General features: G+C 37.1%; 1 protein-coding gene across 10 annotated transcripts in view; it reads left to right on the top strand.

The window, feature by feature from the left end:
- The window catches only part of PTPRM (protein tyrosine phosphatase receptor type M), a 443,590-nt gene that overhangs the window by 334,507 nt on the left and 87,670 nt on the right, over nucleotides 1-21,413 (top strand). For 5 of the 10 annotated variants that reach the window (XM_059858357.1, XM_059858339.1, XM_059858391.1 and 2 more), the window contains 4 exons: nucleotides 13,620-13,771; nucleotides 16,314-16,388; nucleotides 16,615-16,641; nucleotides 21,150-21,337. In XM_059858357.1, the coding sequence (XP_059714340.1) occupies nucleotides 13,620-13,771; nucleotides 16,314-16,388; nucleotides 16,615-16,641; nucleotides 21,150-21,337 (442 nt within the window). The remainder of the gene's footprint in view (nucleotides 1-13,619; nucleotides 13,772-16,313; nucleotides 16,389-16,614; nucleotides 16,642-21,149; nucleotides 21,338-21,413) is intronic. The other 5 variants (XM_059858348.1, XM_059858397.1, XM_059858365.1 and 2 more) reach the window with 2 other exon arrangements.

Here is a 21,413-nt window from a genome sequence, read left to right as displayed (position 1 = left end):
CATGCAAAATTTGATTATTAAGTCTTGGGATTATCATTCTGCTTGTGGGTGGCAAAGCTCTGAGTGAAAATCCTGTATTATTTGCAATCATTAATTAAAATTCTTTTCAAATGTTAAAGTTATTGTGGCTGGAAAACCAATTGTATTTTTCAGATGAAATTGTATTAGAAAAATTTAAAGAAGCTTTCCTTGACACCTTTCTTACATCTTTTAATTAGGAAAGCCTTTGGTGTTAATAGGTTCAAGTTTGCCAGAATTAAAATGAAGGTATCTAAATATTTGAAATGTCCTTAGCTAAAGCCACTGTGGTATGCAGCTGTATCAGCTTCCCTTTCCAGCATCCTGTAAAGAGCCCCTAAAGTGGATTAATCAGCCTTCCTTGCCATACAGATCTCCCATTAAAATCTTCCTTATGAGCCACTGAATATTGCACAGAAGGCCCCAACACACATACCTGCTAAAAGAGAAGTAGGGGCTGGACAACTTCATTAGCATTTTATGCAGGGCACAGTGACAGTTTCTCCCAGAAGTCACATTCTGCAGCGTGGGATAAAATTGGATTGAGCGTGCAGCTGCATCTTAGGCTGACCAAACAGTATCAGCTACTCAAGGTCTCAGCTGGAACACTTCCTCCTCTGGTTGTGCCTTTGGATTAGCAGCAGTCCATCTGCCACCACACTCCCACTGCCAATTAAATGATATACCCATGGCTTGGGAGAGCACTGAATGGTTTACAAGCTACATGCTGCTAAAGATCCACTCTTTAGTGCCTTCCTTCCCACAGTGAGCACGGAGCACTGGTGCATTAGTGCACTTCCAAAAACGTTCCAGGTGTATCCTCATGCATACCAGTAGTTATTCTACCTGCCCTGAGAGGATGGCCCAATTTTAGCAGCCCCTTAGGAGAAATTACTTTCTTTCTTACATGACTGAATATTGCCTATTCTGAGCTTTTAGTTGGCAAGCTTTGCTCAGACAGATTACTTCTAGTGGAAGCAAAGGAAGATAGACTCCTAAAAGACTGATTAAAACTCTAAAGACTGATTTAAACTCTGTGGATTGGATGTTTTGAACTGCTGAGGTATAGTGAATATTACAGAAGTCTTGAAGGAGGGAATTTCTTGAAAAAGTGAAAGACACACGAAAGAGTGTAGGTAGTGCAGAAAAAGTTATGTGCAAGTTTGTGAAGGCTCAGTTCCAGCACTATCAAATATCCTAATACAGGCTTCTGCTTGTATTAGGATACAATGAGGCAAAAATTATCTATTCAAGTGAAGGCTGTGGATCAAAAGTCAGTGTGAGCAAGGAACTCTGTCTTTCACAGAGGGCATTATATTCAGGAACTGAAGAAGTGCCTGCCACTTCAGGACTCACGCAGGAGCTAGGTCAGGATGCGTATCTGTTTACCACAACAGCTGGACTAACACAACAGAATTTTTCATCAGCATAAAGCCTTTTGTTCTTTTGTATCCCACTACTGGGGATCAGCAAAGCAGTGAATGAATTGTATTAGGTTAAGCCTGTCAAAACCTTTCCTTTTGATTCTGCTGTACACCACTAAATATATTTAATTATATGTTTACATATCAACATTCATTTTTATAATAGATACGATATATACAATGCATTTTCATGTACCTGAGTAGAAAATATGATAAAGATCCTTTAAAATATGCAAACATCCCTTTTAAGGGTTGTTTCAGAGAACTTTAAATTATTTATTTTGATGACATTTTATGTCTTTATGCTAATAAAGCCAAATAATAGAATGGTTTGAGTTGGAAGTGACATTAAGTATCTATAGGTCTAAACCTCATGCCATGGTCAGGGATACCTTCCACTAGATCAGGTTGCTCAAAGCCCCATCCAACCTGGTCTTTCAGGACCATGCCTGTCACAAGCTTGCTTCTTTTGATGTATACCCAGCAGACAATTTGCCCTCAAATGCCTTAGTTTCTGGCCAGTGAGAGAGGGATCTGTATAAAGACCTAAATACCTTAAAGGAAAAAGATCCACTGTTTTTAAAACTGTCACATTTGCTATTGCTTTCTATTTACTTGAGCCTATGCAAGCATAGAACTAACTTGTTAGATGCTGTAGAGATCCAGGGGATATGCTTCCTCCACTGGGACTTGCAAGATAAATTTTCCAGTAACAAGATATTTTCAAGTAATTTTCAAGTTCAAGTAACTTTTTTTTCAAGTAACGAGATATTTCACGTAGCAGATGCCTGTTCCGTACCCAGATCAGCCTCAGGTAGTGATGCACTCTGGGGCTATGGATTTTCTCTTTGTGTAAGGAAATGCTTATGTGGCAGATAGTCTTCTGAAGAAAGGCATTTGCCTCGCCATGCTTAAGGACTTTGAGAGTGTCATAGCAAACCTCAGAGACAGAGGCTAATGCATCTTAACAGACACATCTGCCATACATCTCTGTAATTCCTCATATTCTTCATGCTTACAGCACCTCAGAAAATATGGTAAACATTTGGTGTGGGCAAAACCATCCCAAAATAAATTTGTATTAGTTCAACACTGCCTCTTGTTTTAGTTTGTGAAAGCAGAGGGATTCTGGACACCTACAGTTCATACTATGCCTGGGAGTTTGAGGCTCTACTTAAACCTGACAGCTATGGGATAAGAAGGTGTTTTCTTTCATCATTAGCCAGCCTTTTCTAAAATGGTAATTAGTTTCAGGAAGAGAATTTCAAAATCTGTCATGAATGTGTTCCTGTGAAAAGCTTTCATGTTCATGTTGTCTGGCACTACACATCACACAACTGCGTCCTCCTGAGTAGGTCCCGGTGTCGTCTGTTTAGTTTTTTAATTCAGATCATTGGGTAATATGATGGGGGCAAACAGGAAAAAGAAAAGTTGTTGAGACAGAGAGGAATTGCAATGTCAAATGCAAAATACATATTTTACAATATGTTATTAATAGGGCATTCCTCTACCTTGTGCAGTATCTTTAATACGCATTTACACACTACTGTGGAGAAAACACTGAGCCCAATATGATATACACATCTTTTATTCATCTACATAGGTTTCTTTAATGTTTTAGATTTTGAAACAAGATCAGGTATGTATATTAATTTGCATAAAAAAGAACCCAGGAACTCCTGTTTAAATGTAGATCTGGGGTGGTTTAGCCTGGAGAAGAGAAGGCTCAGGGAAGACCTTGTCATTCTCTGAAACTCCCTGCAGTGGGGTGAGATGGGGTTCAGCCTCTTCTCCCAGGCAACAGGACAAGAGGACACAGACTCCAGCTGTGCCAGGGGAGGTTCAGGTTCATTGGGAAGAGTTTCTTCACTGAAAGGGTGGTGGAGCATTGAAATGGGCTGCTCAGGAAAGGGGTGGAATCACCATCCCGGGAAGTGTTGAAGAAACAACAGGATGTGGCACTTAGTGCTGTGTTTTAATTGACAGGGTGGTGGTCAGTCAAAGCTTGAACTTCATGATCTTGCAGGTCTTTCCTGACTTTAATGATTCCGTGAGTCTAAGTAAAATGACATATATGGTAAAAAAGAGAAAGAGTGGGTTCTACGTAAATTTTCATTTCATGTTCTTCAGACAGAGTTAGCTAAGAGAATGACATTTCTTTTTGTGGGGAGAAAGTATTCTCAGGCAAAAGGAAAGGTCAGGTGTGTAATTTCCCTGTGACCATACATTTCAGAAAAGGATTTCTTCAAAGACTTCAAATACGTACGTTCAGTAAAGTTGAAATACTATATAGAAGCCTGTAAAGTAGTGTAATGCCATTTTACATTAATGTACAATTAATGTAGCAGAAATTAATACAAATAAAACATAATGGAAAATTGAACATTTCATTTTCATTTAAATAAGAACACATTGTTAATACTATTTTAGAGAATCAAAACATAATTTGTCTTTTTCATGGAAAATTTTTACATTCTCATTATGCAGTTCCATGTGAATATAACTAGCTCTCTAATGAACAAGCTTTATTGGTAAAAATATTTACACAAGCTTCAGTCCTTATTGTTAGAAAGGTGGATAAGTGGAAGTGGCAGAAAATAATGCTGAAAGAATGAAATAATTAACTAAAAGGAATTTATATCTATCATAATATTTAATAATTTGAGTGTTTGTAATTTTGCTAGTATTATTCTGTATTGGTTCTGACTGCATCTTACATGTAGGACTATTCAAAGAAAAGGCTCAACTGAGGATTGTATTCAAATCTGTAATGCTTTAAATCCCCATGTCTTCCTTTTTATGAAAAGCCCTATTACTAGAACACTTAATGGGAATTCAAGAATCATTTGGATCCAAAGGGAACTTTAGAGGTCATCCTTTCTAACCTCCTGTTCAGGGCAGGTTTAGAATAAATCAAGTTGCTCAGGACATTTTCCAGCAGGGTATGAGTATTTCCAAAGATTGAGATCCCATCTTTCTGAGCACCTCCTCCACTGTTTCACTATTCCAATGGTGACAGAAACTTTGTTAAGCTCTAACAGGAATTTCCTAAATTGCAACTCATGTGCAGTGAGTCTTGTTCTTTCACCTTGTTCCTGGAGTCTAGTCCTGTCTCCTCCATATGCTCCCATTAGGTTGTTAAAATAATACTAAAATCTCCTGTGAGCTTTTTCTTCTCCAGGCTGAGCAAGCACAGCTCTCTCAGTCTCTCCTTGTCCAGGATTTGTCTGTTGAGAGAAATCCAGGCTGAATTTCCTGCTCAGTCATGTAACATTTAAAAGTCCATTTCCTTTTCTATCCAAAAGGCCTTCGAGTGTTGTAGCTGGGCTCCTGGGTTCTTCCCTCTGCTCATAAAGGATTTGCCATACTTTGGCCTCCTCCATTCTAAGTGGCACCTCGATCCTCATTCTGCAAATAATTCTACATGGCTGCTCTAATCACTTAAGTAAATAAGTCTTTCGTAAAATGAACGGATTCATAAGCATTTGCCTTGTAATTAATTTGTGGAAAAAAAACCAAGTTTTAGTATTCTGTGTGTTTTTCTTATACACCCCTATAATTCAGGAGGACCTATAGGTCAGTTAAACATTGTGTTCACTATTTTCTTTTTAAATTTGAGGATCATAAGAAGCAAATCACAAATAAAAATTCATATTGAAAAATTGATAAATCTTGTAACAAAGTGAGAGAATTTGTGACTTTTCATTTTTCCTCCCTTAGTTTAGCTGAGAAGAAAGGGACAATTTATTGCCCAGTTCATTACTTACAGTATTCAAGATTGTGGTCAAGATTAGATAATAGTAAATTATGGGAAATATTGCTGCTTACATCTCATTACTGTTTTTTTCTCTTGGGGATGCAGAAGGTTGTTGGATTTTTTTTTTTAATTGTGTGGGTGCATTTTTTGAAGACCAAGGCCAGTGACTAACTTGAGCCAATAATAGTGCAGCCAGCAGCTTTGTAGACAAAGAGTTCTGCCAATTGCCAAGAGCTTCTCCAATTGCCTTTTCCTGCCATAGCCTAGAGCCTTCCCTGAAGAAACTATCAATTACGCTAAAATGCATCGAGGTCCTCTTGGGTGGACATGCAAGAACTAAACTGTAGCTACAAATTTAACTTTCTATGAGAGCTAAGACAAGAGTCAGCCCATTTCAAATAAACGTTGTTACTTTAATCTGGTGCACCAAGGCATAGCTCCATTTTTTGCAGTCAGTCAATCACCAGTGTTCCTCCTCTGCATCAGCAAATTCTCAGTGCAGTGCCTCCTTTGACCTGAGGTGTTCTTGGGTTTGATGCTATAACCCTCACTTGCAGAAACTCAGATAACCTGATGGTGGAGTTCATACAAAGCAGAAACTGAGAAAGAAGTAAGCAGAGTTTTTTATGATGTCACTGTTAGCAAATCTCAAAGCATGTGCTGGATACTTAAATTCATGAAAGAACACTTAGGAGCAAAAGTAGATGAGGTATGTGTCTCTGACTGCAGCTGCACCTTACTTTTCCATCATCTTTTCCTTCTCATTTCCCATTTATCTCCATATTCTCAGCCACTGTTTCTCAAGTTATGCCGTATTTTCCCTGTGAGCTACAAGTGATACTGGGATCTTACCAAATAACTCTTCTTTTTGGCTCTAATCTCTTGTGGTGCTAATGAACCAGTCTACTCGTAACAAAAAAGTGCAAAAAGACCACTGAAGTTCTTACATGCAGTGAGTAAAAAGCCAAGTTAAGAAAGAACCACAGAAATCAAAACTGGTTCTGTTTATTGTAATAAAAATCAAAACAATTTTTGTTAATTTCCACCTTACTGTAAAATATTTGCACTCTTTTTGCACTCAATTCCCTTAGCTCTGTAAGTCAAAGGAATCCTTCCCCCCACCGCTTTGCTTGTATTCTTTTCTCCTTCTCTCTTTACAGTCAGTCCTGGTAGTGTTGGAATATCTTCTTGGTCTGAAAATTCATCCAGTGTCTCTGTGGCCAAAAAATAAAAGCCACAGTGAATGAAAGGGATGAAAATTAAATTCTGTGGTATCAAGAACTTTCCAGAATTTGAGTATCATCACAACATTTTCTTAAAGTTTGTTCTGTTTTCTTTATCAGAGAATGCAAGAACATGATGAAAATGAAATTAGTAATGTTAGCATTTGCTTTGAAGCAGGAAGCTGATTATTAGAAAAAAGAGAAGGCACCTAAAATAAATTTTAATAAACCACCCCTTTGTACGTCAGGTAAAAAGGCTTATGCACCCCTGGCTATATTAAAGTATTCGTAATCTCTGAATCAGTCTTCCATACTGTTCCATGTCAATGCAAAATTGATGTTAAACTTCTCAGGACAAAGAATAATTTTATCATCTAATACAGGATTTCATACTAAGAGATCATAAGCAAAGACCTACACAATTCAGTGTTATCCTCACACCTTTTGCTTTTTTATAATTCTCCTAACAATTATTTTTCCTGCAGTTTTTCTCTAGAAATGCTAGTCCTTGAAGTGGGGACAGCTTGTAAAGTATTTTATTAAGTGTTCTCTAGTTCTTCCTGCAAAGTGTAGTGCCTTTAAAAATATTTCTCCAAACCTTATTTCTTGTCTGATGGAATATTGACAGAGCACAGTTTAATGTCACTGTGAAATTGCAGTCTTGAGCATATTGCATTTCAATATAAGGCATATAAATGTTAAATTGAATAACAGAAGTTCAGGTGACTTTACTATCACTAATGCCATACTGTTTCTATTTCATTTCAATTGCTTCATATTTGTGGCTCAGTCCATTTGGAGGAGATAGAAAGGGTTCTGTGCAGAGTGTTGCTGTATTGATAAGAGATGTAAAGTAGACTAAAATACTAATTACTTGCAGTTACAGTTATTTAATATCACCTAAGGAAAGTTACCATTTTGATTGAATTGGATTTGCTATTCAGGTTCTGAAAACTTATTTTCTATAAGGACTTTTTAACAATAAAAAGCAACATAAAGAGTACCAATGAGGCATTGGGGATTCAAAGTATCCCCAAATAAAGAAAAAAATTCTAAAAATGGAAAGTAGCATTTTGAATTTTCTAATGCAGATTGGAATGTGTACCAACTCACACACATGTCATTCTCACTACTATATGTGATGTGTGGGTTTGTCTCTGCCTTAGGGGACCCACTGTTGAAGAGAGGAAAGCAATCACAGTTATTGAGAAGAATTGTTTTGTTGCTCAAGAAAAAATAATTTCAACATAAGTTGGAAAAATATATAAAAACTCAATAAACAAGGAACAAGTCTGTTATCTTTGCACTTTTTTACCGACTTCCTGTGGAGAGTTTTTATCCCATTGCATCTTCATGCTGAATGTTACTGAATCAGTTATGCTTATTAAATTATTTCAGGTTGAAGCAGATTTCCCAAAATTATCTATGAGTTTTCTTTTAGAATATCCTAGGCAGCCAAAATAGAGGGCAAAGTAATTAATTTATATACAAAAACAACAACAACTACTACTACTAATAATAATAATAATAACAATAATAATGTTGAATAACACTGCTGGTAAAAATCCAAAAAAGTGAGTAATTCTGAGTGTTAGAAAAGCAAATAATGTATTCAAATCCTTTTTCCTGCATTATCTGTTGAAGGGATTGTTAATACAATTAAAAAAATGTGGAATCAAATTTTGGAAAAAAGTCCACACCATGTCTGTGATAGTGGCCAGTGACAGACCTTCAGCTGAATGCAGACGCTTAGTGAAGGAAAGTAAATTCATTCACTGTCCTCCACTCAGGCCTTAATCAGATTTTCTTTTACTGATACTAACTTTGAATATCTCATGAATCCTAGTGCTGATGTGTTACAAAATTTTCATAGAATATCCTGAATTGAAAGGGACCCACAAGGATCATCAAGTCCAACTCCTGGCCCTGCATGGGACAACCCAAGAGTCACACCGTGTGTCTGAGAGCATTGTCCAAACACTTCTTGAACTCTGTCAGGCTGATGCTGTGACCACTTCCCTGGAGAAACTGTTCCAGTGCCCAAGCACCCACTGGGAGAAGAACCTTTTCCTGATATCCAACCTAAACTTCCCCTGGCATAACTTCAGGCCATTCCCTTGGGTCCTGTCACTGGTCAGCTCAGAGCAGAGATCAGTGCCGGCCCCTTCTCTTCCCCTCATGAGGAAGTTGCAGAACACAATGAGGTCTGTCCTCTCCTTCTCCAGGCTGAACAGACCAAGTGACCACAGGCATTCCTCATACAGCTTCCCCTCAAGGCCCTTCATCATCTTTGTTGTCCTCCTTTGGACACTTTCTAATAGCTTAATGTCTTTTTTATATTGCGGTGCCCAAAAATGCACATGGGACTCAAGGCAAGGCAGAACAGAGCATTTTCTGGGTTTTGAGAAAATATTTACTTTTATATTTTATAATATGTATATACTTTCTGTTTCTGGTTCTTTCATTGTTGAGAAATAGAAATTCTTTATTAATCTCTTCATTTTCTTCATGTTTATTATATACTTTTATCATATTCTCAGTTCAACTGCCTCCTTTTTAAACTAGGGACTCCTTATCTATGGAAGGATTACTGCTCTTCTGGTAGGATCTGCCCCTTTGATCTTCTTATCACCTCTCTGTATATGTTCTCTACTTTGTGAAAATCTTTTTTGGATAGGCATTTGTCAGAACTGCATGCAGTGTTCAAAATGTGGAAGCTCCATAGATCTATATAATTGTTTAATCACATTTTCCAATTTGTTCTCTATCCCTTACATAGTCATTTCTGACTTCTTTTTGCCTTTTGGACTATACATAGTGCTGAACTTCTTGTCTTCAAAGAATCAGTGACTATCAGATTTCTTTCTTCTGTATTTTATGAAGTCATTTAGATGCAATATTGTGTGTGTATAATTAGGATTATTTTTCCCTCATGTATGCCTTTGTATCTTTCAACACTGAATTTCGCCCTGAGTGAATATCCAATCATTCTGCCTCATGAGATAAATTTGTGACTTTTTAACCCTGTTTGTAATTATTACTACAACTTAAAAATTGTGTTTTGTTGAAAAAGATTCTGGGCATTTTCTAGGTCAGTGTGTATATGGTAAATAGTGCAAATAACAACATGCACTTATGGAGGATGGCCACTAGTAATGTGAAAAAATGACCACTTAACCCTACCCTTGGTATCACATCTTTTTAACCAGCTGCTAAAGCATTTTACTAAAACAGTGTTCTTACTGTAGTTTAGATTCCTTTAGAGTTTTGGTGAGCAAACTGTTAAAAGGCTTTTGCAACTATAAGTGCACTGCACTACTGAGTTACATGAAAGGCCCAATAATTTCTTCATCTGAACCATTTCTGTGATTTGACCACAAGCAGAGAAGTAAAATTTAAAACAGTAAGTATGTAAGAAGCAGCTATTTTATCTTGAGTTTCAGTCAGTGCAATAGATCAGTGCATTAATTAAAATTAAAAATTCAGCCAAATTCCTCAAGCAGCACAATTACAAATTTCATTCCACTTTGTTTATTAATATGTTGGTGATGGTAGTGTGTTGCTGGAGCTGTGGAACGTGCCAGCATCGTGTTTCTCCTTTCTTTGCCTGGTGAGCAGGGAGGCATACTGATGCAGAAAGGAGAGGACCACTCAGTGTGGAATAGGGAAGCAGGAAGTTTTTGTTAAAATCAAATTAATATGCTTTTCTCATTGTTCCTAAGTTAAAATGGAAAGCACATTTTTGGCAGGGCCTGATTTCATTACAATCCCAGTCACCATTTTTAAAAAAAAAATGTTTTTACATTGTTACATTCCTCTTACTATGGCAGTGTCCCATTGTGCCTCATTCTTTGTGTCCAGTGCTTTCTAAACAGGAAGAGAAAAGGCAAGCTCAGTCCAAAAGACTTTGGTATTTAAGTCAAGACAGGACAGGGAAAAGGGATGCAGGAAAATAGGTGGAAAATGAGCTAGACAGAGGCAGACAATGTAGTAGCAACTTAGCAGTTATTGGAGTTGGTTTCTTGGAGGGTTTGAGGGAGAAGTCACTGAGGAGGAGGATTTTGAGAGAGATACTCAGGCTTGCACAGGTTTTACAGAGTGGACCTTTCAACAAGGAGGCACTGTACAGGAGAAGATGCATCATTGGACAGTTTCTTCATGGTGGATAAAATGGGGACAGATTATAATGAGCTGTATAGCTTATTACTTTCCTAGACTATTTTTATTAATATTTGTTACAAAACACAGTAAATGATACACAAAATCCTGCACAGTTTTGCAGGGGAAGTCTGTATTTTGTCTGCTGTGCATTTTAATATATTTTAACCATTGCACTAGTTCACTTCTTTCTATTTCTTTTGCCTTGAAATTCCAACAGTTCTTAGCTAGTCTTGAGATTTTTCTAAATATCAGGCTCCTCTTTCCCGGGGCTGATACAGTACATTCTCTTTCCTCATACAGTAATGGTAACACTATTTGTGTGATAAGCTGATCTTTTTGCTTTCCCTACAAAAATAATTTCATCCTAGGTAATCATCCTGGGAGCTTCCATCTGTTTTATGTTTTCCCTTTGATTGTAGATATCTTTTCCTTTAAGAAGGATGAAACATCAGATAGTAGCTATGAAGTGTCTTTTCCGTGAGTGAGGATGATCAAATATTTAAACCTTTTTTTTTCCCCCAAAATTTACTTCAAATATAAGAGTATGAGTGGTGTGGAGATGTGAGGTGCCACGGTTTTATGAGTTTCTTAAATCTTGTATAGCTAGACCCTCTTGGGGATTGAGAGATCCAAGGAATGGATGGAGATGCAGAGACTGCAGCACTGCAACAACTTCAGCAAAATCTGAAAACTGCAGATGCTAGAAATGTTACATTCAGCTAAAGTTTACTTCACTGAGTCGAGTGGGTGTTTTTGTTCACAGTACAGAAGTCTGGCTGTAAGTTGTTTCAGATTTGGACTTTTCCCACAAGACCTATTTCCAGAATTAGATTCAGATTGAGAAGTACTGTACAGTTGTTACTGTCTTAAAAAATAAATCTGCTTTAGCTTGATCGTGGGACCCAAGGATTGGAAGGGGAGTCATGCATGACTGCCATCTAAATGTACTGCTATCTAAGGGTGAAAAAGGAAAAAAATATCCATTTCATGTTACCACTTTGATAAGCCTGTCCTTACAAAGGACTTCCATAAAGTTATTCATGTATTAGGTGATAAGTCTCAGATTCTACTTTGAATAATATATTAGTTATTCATTACAATTAGATATGAAGGAGAGGGACATTGAAGGATGCAAAGATCTAAGAGTTTTGTTTTACTTATGGTACTCAAATGAAATTTAACTGCCTCTGATATGAAAGAGTTCAGACCATGCTTCCTTGTGCATTTATGCAATGTGGAGTAATAAAGAACCAGTTTTATTATCAAGTCTACAGAGTAAGCAAAGGCTCAAGCAAACACAAGTGACTCCTGAGCTGGGATGGGCAAAGGCATAACGCTGCTCATTGCTGCAAGTGCTGCAGCAGGTGTTTAAGGTAGTGTACTTCATTCACTTTCAGTCATGGGGACATGCCCTTGGGAATGGGGTGGCAGTCTGTCAGCTTATTGAGGACCAAATGTGACCCTTGATACTTTTATGTCCAGTGAGCCAATACCCTGCCTGGACTTACTATTCCTGCTTTTATTGTTAGCAAGCCTTTAGTTTCAAAGATATTTTGAGCTTTATTCATGGATTAAGATACTGCTGAGCTTGGTACTATGTTGGTGCAGAACACATTCACAGCTCCTGCCCAAATGGCTTCTCATCTAGGTGAAAGGTAGGGGATAACAGGTGGATAGATGGAGAGCATGAGGAGGCTGAGGCAGTAGTGATTTGAAGTGGAAGAGTGGGATCAGTTGGGAGAGTTACAGAAAGCCCCTCCTGTGTAGCATGAGAGGAGACAAATGTTTGAAAATCTAGGGGAGGCTGGTGTAAAACTTTGCCTGTGGTGGGAACCATCTTTTTATACTGAAAAAGAGTTAACAAACAGAAGGCTTTGAAAGTTAGCACAAGTTGGCTGTGCTTGATACAATAAATCTCTAGAAGCAGAAGGAACCTAGGTGAGATGAGAACCTCCTGTAACTTCTAGTTGAAGATATGTAAAAGATCATTCTGGCAGATGAATATGAACTGGCTCATTGTGTTTTCCACAGAGGAAAAGTCATTAAATTAACAGACAGGACAAGTAAAGTCTGTGGAGCAGTTGTGCTTTTATTAAACCCATACCTTGAAGATACTCTACAGAAGGAATCTGGAAAATTTAAATTAAAGCTCAAGGCAAGAACTTGGAGAAAGGCTTGGTATCAGACAGAGTCATGGGCCAGGGAAACAAGCCAAAAATTCATGGGATCTGCTATCATCAGGATCACAGATGCCTAACAGAGGTTGAAGGAAAAATCAAGAGTTTTGGACATCTTATTTTGTGATACAGCTAAGCATAACTCAGGGAGAAACAGTGAGACTTTAGACAGACCTGGAAAAAAAAAGAGGTTTATGTATCTGAGGCAATGCTATAGTTTAATGAATCACTATTGTAGTATCAGATTTAAGATCTTGTCTCTGAGAGACCACTCCTGCTGAGAAGCAGCTAACTCATGTGACTAATTCTCCTGAAATCAGGAGTGATAGAAAACAGTCTTTAGGAATACCAGTCAATTTGAAATGTCTCTTGAGTGTGCAGTGTGTATTCAGAGCTCCAACATAGACTATACAGTATTATATAAACTAGATTGTTGTTACACAGGGTCTCAATAAAACCTCTCCAGACTCTTCTATGCACTTGAACGTTGGTACTGATTTGTCAGTTCCAGTGAAATCTATCTTTTCATTTTTATTTATATGTTTAATCAGATACAGCCTCTGATACTGTAGTTCACATCACCTTCATATCCAAGTAGAGTCCTTTAATTCAGTGGTGACCCCCAAGGATTAAGGTGCTGTTGATCATGTGTCAGTGGACTGGCAACTATCCCTTGATTATCAGACTGAAAGAGATGAGAATAAAATAAATTTAAGGTTCCAGAAATGCAGAAGCAAATGTAAGTGTTAGTAATTAATATAGTCACAAACTACAATACTGATGTAAACAACATGAAAACTATGTCTGCTTACTGAGAGTTGTTTTTCTCCCTTTTTCCCCTCATCATTCATTTCTTAAGAAAATTGGCTAAGAAGCGGAAAGAGACATTGAGTAGTACTCGGCAGGAAATGACAGTGATGGTGAATTCAATGGATAAAAGCTACACTGAGCAAGGCACCAACTGTGATGAAGCTTTCTCTTTCATGGACACGCACAATCTAAATGGGAGATGTAAGTTTTTTCTTTTCTTTCTTTTTCTTTTTCTTTTTTTTTTTTCTTTTTTGAAGGTGAAAGAAAGGTGCAAATGGTTTTTAAAATATTCCTCATTACTCAGTCATGGAAAATCCATAGGACCGAGAGTTTCCCACTGTGCAGCACATTACAGTGTCTATTCAAATGAGCAAGACAGTCAGACATCAAGTATAGACTTCTTTAAAAATAATAAGGATAATTGAGCTTTTTTCTGTCCATCCTTTTCTTCTGCAGAAGAGCAGTGACATTACTGAAACAGTAGTTTTACCTTTCACCAGTCTCCATTATGTTGAAAATTTTATATCTCTCATGCTGTCCCAAGTCCTTCAAATGCTTCTCTTACTCACTTTTTTTGACAGTACAAATTTATTTTTGAATGTAATAACTTAATAATGATAATCTGATTGTCTTATTATTTGTAATTCTAGATTATGCTCTTTCTGTTGCTTGTGCAAAAGAAGAAGCAGTGGATTTATCTGTTCTGCAATTTCATAAGAGATTCTCTAATATCCTGGGCCTTCTTGGATGTACCCTGAAAATAAATAAGATTTGGGTTATAAAATTTTCTGTATTAGAATTTTAGTCAAGGTGTCACACCTGTCAGAGGGTTGGCACTAAGCAAAAACCATGAAAAAATAATACGTTTTTCTAATTGTTTAAAAGAATGACTAGGTTCAAAAAGTTTTTTTTAATTTTGGTTCTTAAGGAACCTCAGGGTTTTTGTATGCCAGTGGTTTTTTTAACATCTTCGGAATTGTCAAAGATTAAATTTTTTTCAAGTACTAACAGTATGCAAGGCCCAACTCCCACTCTTTAATAATATGCTTAAGAATTTATCTTTGATGAGCTCAATTGTACAAACACTCTGTGAGGTTTATATAGTGAGACTTTTCTCAGCAGCATTAGGCTCAGAATTTGCAATGTTAATTTGCATTTGGGCTACTTTTGAAATTGGTTTGAAATAGATCTTTCAAATCAGACCTGCCTTTCTGGTGAGAATATACCCCTGCAGTTAATGAGATTGCTTATTTCTGTGAAGAGCTCAAGAGGTTTTACTTCATCTTCCGTCAATACGGTGCAGTTTTCCAGTGGCGCTACTGAATGGTCATAGCTACAAATGAAGCTGCATTGAGTTCCTGGGACTAAATCTTCCTTATGTTAAACCACCTCAAACCTCTTTGAAATTATTGCCATAACAAGTTTTTTATACTGCTCGAGGGCTAGAACCTCTAATTAGACTTTCCATAAGAAACGTGGCCACCAGAAGGTGCACCCTGACAGTCTTCATGAATAATCTTTGTGTAAGACCTTGTACACAAGAGATTTAGCACATTCCTACTTCCTATCACCCTGCCTGCATTCTCTACCTAGTAAGTTTTATTACCTGCAGCAGCCCTGACTTCAACTAATCTCTGTATCCATACCCAGAAAAAGTATCACTCTGTTCTGGCTGTCAAGGAAATGTAATCTCCTCATTCTGGAGGAATCAAAGGAACATGGTCTCAGATATAATAATTTATATGATAAAGCATAACTATCAGCATTATTTAAACCAGTTTTGAGATATTCCCATGTTAACAAGGGCTAGTAACTGTTTGCCCTGGAAGATCAGGTGGAAAGGGGATGGATGAAAGCCAGCAGGAGTAATCTCACTCCTCATCCAGCAGATCCTGTCTCCCTCAACTCTGTTTTGTTTCACACATTCCTGTTAGTCTGTTTACAGGTATCCAGAATATGCTTACATTCATTGATCAGACTGAATTTCAGATGTGTAGACGAGCAACTAAGGCAGAATTTGCAAGGAGCTTTGCTTAAAAGCCTCTAATGACTCTTCAGCTGAATATCCTGTAAAATGTTGTGATTAACTCCTACCTGTTAAATGTATCTGTGTTTAGAATGGTAAATTTGCATGATATTTGTATACTAGGGGCAAACTGAACTTAATTTGTTCCCATTGGTCTTTCCCTTTGGTTTTACAAGTGGTTCAATTATTAAATACCTATGTGAGCATTGGTCTGTATATCTCTTCCTGAAAACCACCTTAAACAAAGAGTAATATTCAGGGTCTATTAGAATCTCTATGCATACTATCCACCTGTCTAAACAAATCAGATAAAAAAGGAGAGGAAAAAATAAACTGCAGTAGAATATTTGCATAAGGTATTTACAGTGTTATAAGGAAAACTTATTAATGATCAAAGCTTCTGTCAAAAACACCTCTTGTCGTTGGGATGTGTTGTTTCAAGCATCAGTATTCAGTCTAATCTAGTGATTTAAGAAGTGTATTTCCCATCAGCAATCAAAATGCTTACTCCAGCGACACTCCTTTTTAGAGAATTGATCAAATTCAGTGAGCTATTTCATTCACTAGACTTGCCTGGTTTTCCCTAGCTCCTGATTCCAGTGCAAGTAACACAGCAGGATGAACTCTAAGTCAAGTCAATACCATCTGCTGTGTCACTCGGCTTAAGCAGCTGCATATCATATCTCTGTCTCTAACCAGCTTTGTTTCTCTTTGCAGCTGTATCTTCACCATCTTCATTTACAATGAAAACTAACACACTGAGCACAACAGTGCCTAATTCTTATTACCCAGGTAACCAGTTTTTTTCTTGGTTTCCACCCTCTGTAGACCTTTCCATAATAAAGGCATACATATTTATGTAATTATACTTCTTGCCATCGACATTTAAGTATATATAAGAAACCTACCGTTTGCTAACAGCAGCTTTCTGAAAGAAAACTCGGGAACATGTATCAATCATTTACTGTTCTCTCTCTTTTTACCTTTCCTGCATTGACCTGCTTATGATGTATGACAGATCCATTTGTGCCAACTGCAATTTTAGGTGAGAACATTTCCCTTTATCAAAGTTTATTGCTGAAGTAATTTCGGAAGTTGCAGTTCTTGGGGAGCAGACAACAGTATGCAAAATGCTGGAGCTTTCTGCTAAAGGGAGGGGTGGTAAACTTGGCTACAGTGAGGTGCTAAGGGCAGTATCAGGTTTGATTACTACTGTCATAGTGCAAGTCAGGGGAGAAAAGAGAAATAATTTTAACAAGTGGATTTGCAAGGAAATGTTTATGCATGTATTTGGAGTGACACAAAAGAATTTGATTATCACAGCAATCGAAATAGTTTTCCTCATTTTTTTTTTTGTTTTATCTCAGAACTGAAGATGTCACTTCTTAAAAATAACTTTTTTTCCTAGTTAAACTGCTCAAGATGCAGAAAATCAGACGAAATACAGTTCTGGCCATCTACCAGCTATCATGTCTTCTGACAATTCTGCAGAGTTTCTGATGTGTTTTTCGAAAAGTGAGGTTTCAGAGAGGAGATGATATTTTGAACAGCAAAATCATAACATGACTGAGTATATAGTTTATTATGCATCAGGTGTCACAGGGATGAAATAAAACAGTAAAATTGTAGGTTAAAAACATACAGTTAAAATGTAAAGCATTTCCCCTTGGAATTTAGGAAAATCTGGTATTGTCCAATGTCAAAAAGAGAGAGGTTTCTGCACAGTGATAAGTAGTAAGCATGAGGTGCTACTGCATTTTCAGTGCTTAACTCTAACCCCTTTGTGGCTTGTATTCATTTACACCTCCTTCCCCTGCTAACTTTGAACTAAACATGGGCAGTTTTTTATAGTAATTCAAAACATAACAGTGCACTGTAGCAGGAAGTCAAACTCATTAAGTGCTAAGCCTATTAATTTACTTGTTTTTTCAGCCTGTATTTTCACAACAAATATTTTCCTTTCTCCTCTTTTTTCTTCCAATCACTGTAAAAAATTTAAGACGCCCTTGTCTAATTCCTGCCCTTGAACTGTAAATTAAACAGGCTTACATAGACATTGAGTGAAGCATATAAGAAGTAAAAGTTTAGGAAGTGGTCTTGAAAATTTGTTATTGTGAAGGAATATTTAGTGCAGTGCACTTCAATGTGATAACTTTGAGAAAGAACTTTGCTGGTTTTATACATTATGTAAATCTGGAAGAAAGTAATGGTAGTGACTGTAACAATGTAATAATCTGCATGCAAATGAAATTTGCAGTGCCTTTTAACTGCCTGAGATGTTAGATTTTTTTGTGTGCTTTAGCATTCATTCAGCGCTTCATGCAGTAGATGTTCTTTCTGACCTTGTGGGTGGGCAAGGAGAAAGTACTATTATCAGGAGAAAAACTTTGAGATTTCCTATCTGTATTATTTGGTTAATGCTTTCTTTTGTTATTTTTGTGATCCTTTTCTATATAATAACAATGGTAAAATTATTTTTTAGCTTTTTTCCCCCCCAAGAAATAATCTCTAAGCAAGCAGTTCAGCTATCAGGCAAACACACACTGGGAAAAATAAATTCTCTGATTTTACTAAGTCTGTAAAATCTTTTAATTAGTTAGGTATGTATTTTATGGCCTACTACAGCAAACCTGTGCTTACTCATCTCAGAAAATATTTCAGGTATTTCACTGCATTAAATAAATATTTTTTTAACTTTACATGTTAAAAATTTAGTACCATTTTATGAACGGTGTTCCATTCAGCTGAGATCTCTCTCCCAATATGTGTTTATGACTCTCTGTACAGAAACAGTGTTGTATCTGAGGTAAATCAATTTAACTGCACTTGAGCTGGTAGGGGAATACGGCTGTTAACAAAGTATGCAGGTTTTTAATTACAAGTAATACCTGCTTTTGCTGTCTTCCACTGTCCAAAGAAGTTGTGTTAAACTGCAGGATCAAGCCTGTAGCTAGAACTAAATGATCCTCTCAGTGTGACCTCCTGGGAAAGGTACAAGTCTGGCAAATGGTTGAGTTCAGCTTTCAAAATCTGATAGAAAAGCCACAGCACACTTACTGTTTGCAAATATATTATTTAATAAATGTTCTATAGCTCTATGGGAATGGGTAAGTGTACAGCAGAACAACTGCAGCTGTAGGAGTATTTAAACCAGGCAAACTTCCCATTGCACATGGACTTCCCATGCTGCTTCTGGAGGAGCTCACCCTTTGAAAAACCCACAGCCTGAAAAGCTCATGCTGCAGTGCTCAGAGGCAAAATAAAAAACTGTAGTATGTGGATCCTAATGTAATATATCAACCAAGGATTAAAACCACTTTATTTTAAAAAGCTTAAATGATAACTCCTTCTGTATTAAGGCAGCTATAAGAGATAAAGAAATGGATAGAGGAAAATTAGTCTAAAACTAGGGAGCTTGCAGGAAAGAGATTCATAATTATTAAACTGATGCTTGCATAGTGCAAGACTTTGATAGCTTTGCCTTCATCTTAGTTACTAACAGTCTGTGTTGCAAAGAATTTTGCAGTTTGCAAAAAAAAAAAAATCCTCACGTTTTCTAACCTGTTCCTAAAATTGAAATAAGCAATGCAAAAAATCATTATCAACTTTCTACACTTTTTTTTGTCTTTTGTGTCTTAGCCACCTTGTAGTTTCCAGGTGCCATTTCAGCAGCAACATACTGTACCTACACTTGTATACCACGCTTCATGCCATGCATCCCAAGGTGCTTTGCAATACAATTTTATAGCACATTAGACAAAAGTTCTAAAATTTTATGACTAAAAGATGAATCCCTTTCCTCTGCATAGACCAGATTAGCGGACTGCTAGGAAAAGGAGTGAAATGGCCATACTCATAACCATACATTTTTCTCTCCTGTTTTTGGTTTAGATGTCAGTGCACAGTTCATGTTGACTGTATGCTTAGTGAGGACCAGATTTCATTTGTCTTAGTGAGAATTGCGAGGGCCTCAAACCATCTTTGAAATACCATTCATTGAGCTCTCTGGCTTTATTGTCAATTTTCAATAGTACAACTAAGACCAGAATCTCACCTTTAACAAGGTGTGTTAATATTTTTGGTGTGTTCATGAGATTCTAGAACCTTTTCATACAGAGTATTTGTGGAAATTTCTGCTACGCTGTATCTAACTTATGAATGTGGAAATACTATTTTCAGGCTTCCCTTTCATATGGCTTATTTTAAAAAGTAATATTTTTTTATAAATACCTCATTTTATAAATATAATACAGATTTAGTTGTTTGGGGTTTTTTTCAATATTCACTCAGGGAGGAATAGCTTGAATAAATCAAAGTACCATATTAAAAATTTTGGTTAAAATTAAAAAACTCTAAGATACATAAAATTATTACTTGAGTAAACAGATAAAATATTTGTGATGATTCTTGGACCTTAGAATTTGGGGTGGGTTTTTTTTCTTGTCAAGTCTGAATAAATTTTTAGAATTCCATCTATACAGGAAGCAAGTCATATTGCTTCCTTAGGCAGAGTGCACTTTCACATCTATTTACTTCTAAGTAGAGGTTTTGATCTCAGTTCCATCTGTGTGAATTGACTCACGGTATGATATCTTGGTTTTAATAAATCTTATTTCTACTGTGAAACTGAGATCAGAATCTGACTCATTTAGGGAATCATTCTGTAAAGACTAAATTTAAAACATAAAATTACCTGTAATTATTAATGCAGTACTGTTGCTTATGCCCTGTTTCCTTTTTCTCCTCCTCTTTTTTTCTCCTGATATGTATCTTCTTAAAAGTGCCAATCAATGGTAAGTTGCCCCTTTGCCCCATGGAAGAGATGTGGAGGGTTGGGAGAAGTTTGTGTCTCATAAAAATTTTAACCAGCCCACGGGGGTCTCCTGTTTGTTGGCTTGCATGTCAGTTGACATATAACATTCCATGCCTAATGTGGTGGCTCATGGTACACCGTGGTCCTAAAGCATGTTCAGCAGTCAGTCAAGACCTTTTTCCTTACCAGATGATCCTTTGCATTTGTCCTCTTGTAGTTTGTCTCCAAGTGTCGTTTTCAGATCTACATTTCCATTGCAGTCCTAGCTTGATGAACCCATAAGCCATTTTGTGCATCTTTTTATTTTGCTCACTCCAAACATTTGCTCTAAATTTGCAGTGTGAAATACAGCACTTTAGTAGTCTATGAAAAATACAAGTCCAGTTTCATTCCATGGGACTTGTTGAAGTTTCAGAATGAAACTTCCACCCAGTTTAAAATGAAATGCCTGTTTTAAAATTTGTTTGCAATCAGCTAGCAACATTTAAAACAATATTAGAGTTTGGACTGCTCTGCAATGCTTCCATTGTAGAACTATGGACTTTGCCTCATTCCAATCAGTCTTGCGATTTCCGTGTGTAAACTGCTCATGGATTTACTGTTCTTCTGGTGTAGCCTTCACAGACAGAACCAATGCTGATGGTGTCAGATTTCTGCCATTCCTCTAGAAATCTTTGTAGTTTCTGTTTCTTCTAATAAGTGAAAATGAGCCAGTATGTGATGAGCTACTCTTTTTCTAGATGAAACCCACACGATGGGCAGTGACACAAGCAGCCTGGTCCAATCCCATACCTATAAGAAGCGAGATCCAGTGGATGTGCCCTACCAGACTGGACAGCTCCATCCAGCCATCCGTGTAGCTGACTTGCTGCAGCACATCACCCAGATGAAGTGTGCAGAAGGCTACGGATTTAAAGAGGAGTATGAAGTAAGTGTCGGGTCTAAGCATCTGATCATTATGCCTTTTGCACTGTTTGGTTGTATGTGTCTGATGCTGAGATTTT

Source organism: Haemorhous mexicanus, chromosome 1 (assembly GCF_027477595.1).
Source record: "Haemorhous mexicanus isolate bHaeMex1 chromosome 1, bHaeMex1.pri, whole genome shotgun sequence".
Classification (NCBI taxonomy): domain Eukaryota; kingdom Metazoa; phylum Chordata; class Aves; order Passeriformes; family Fringillidae; genus Haemorhous; species Haemorhous mexicanus.
This window is presented reverse-complemented; position numbering and strand designations above follow the sequence as displayed.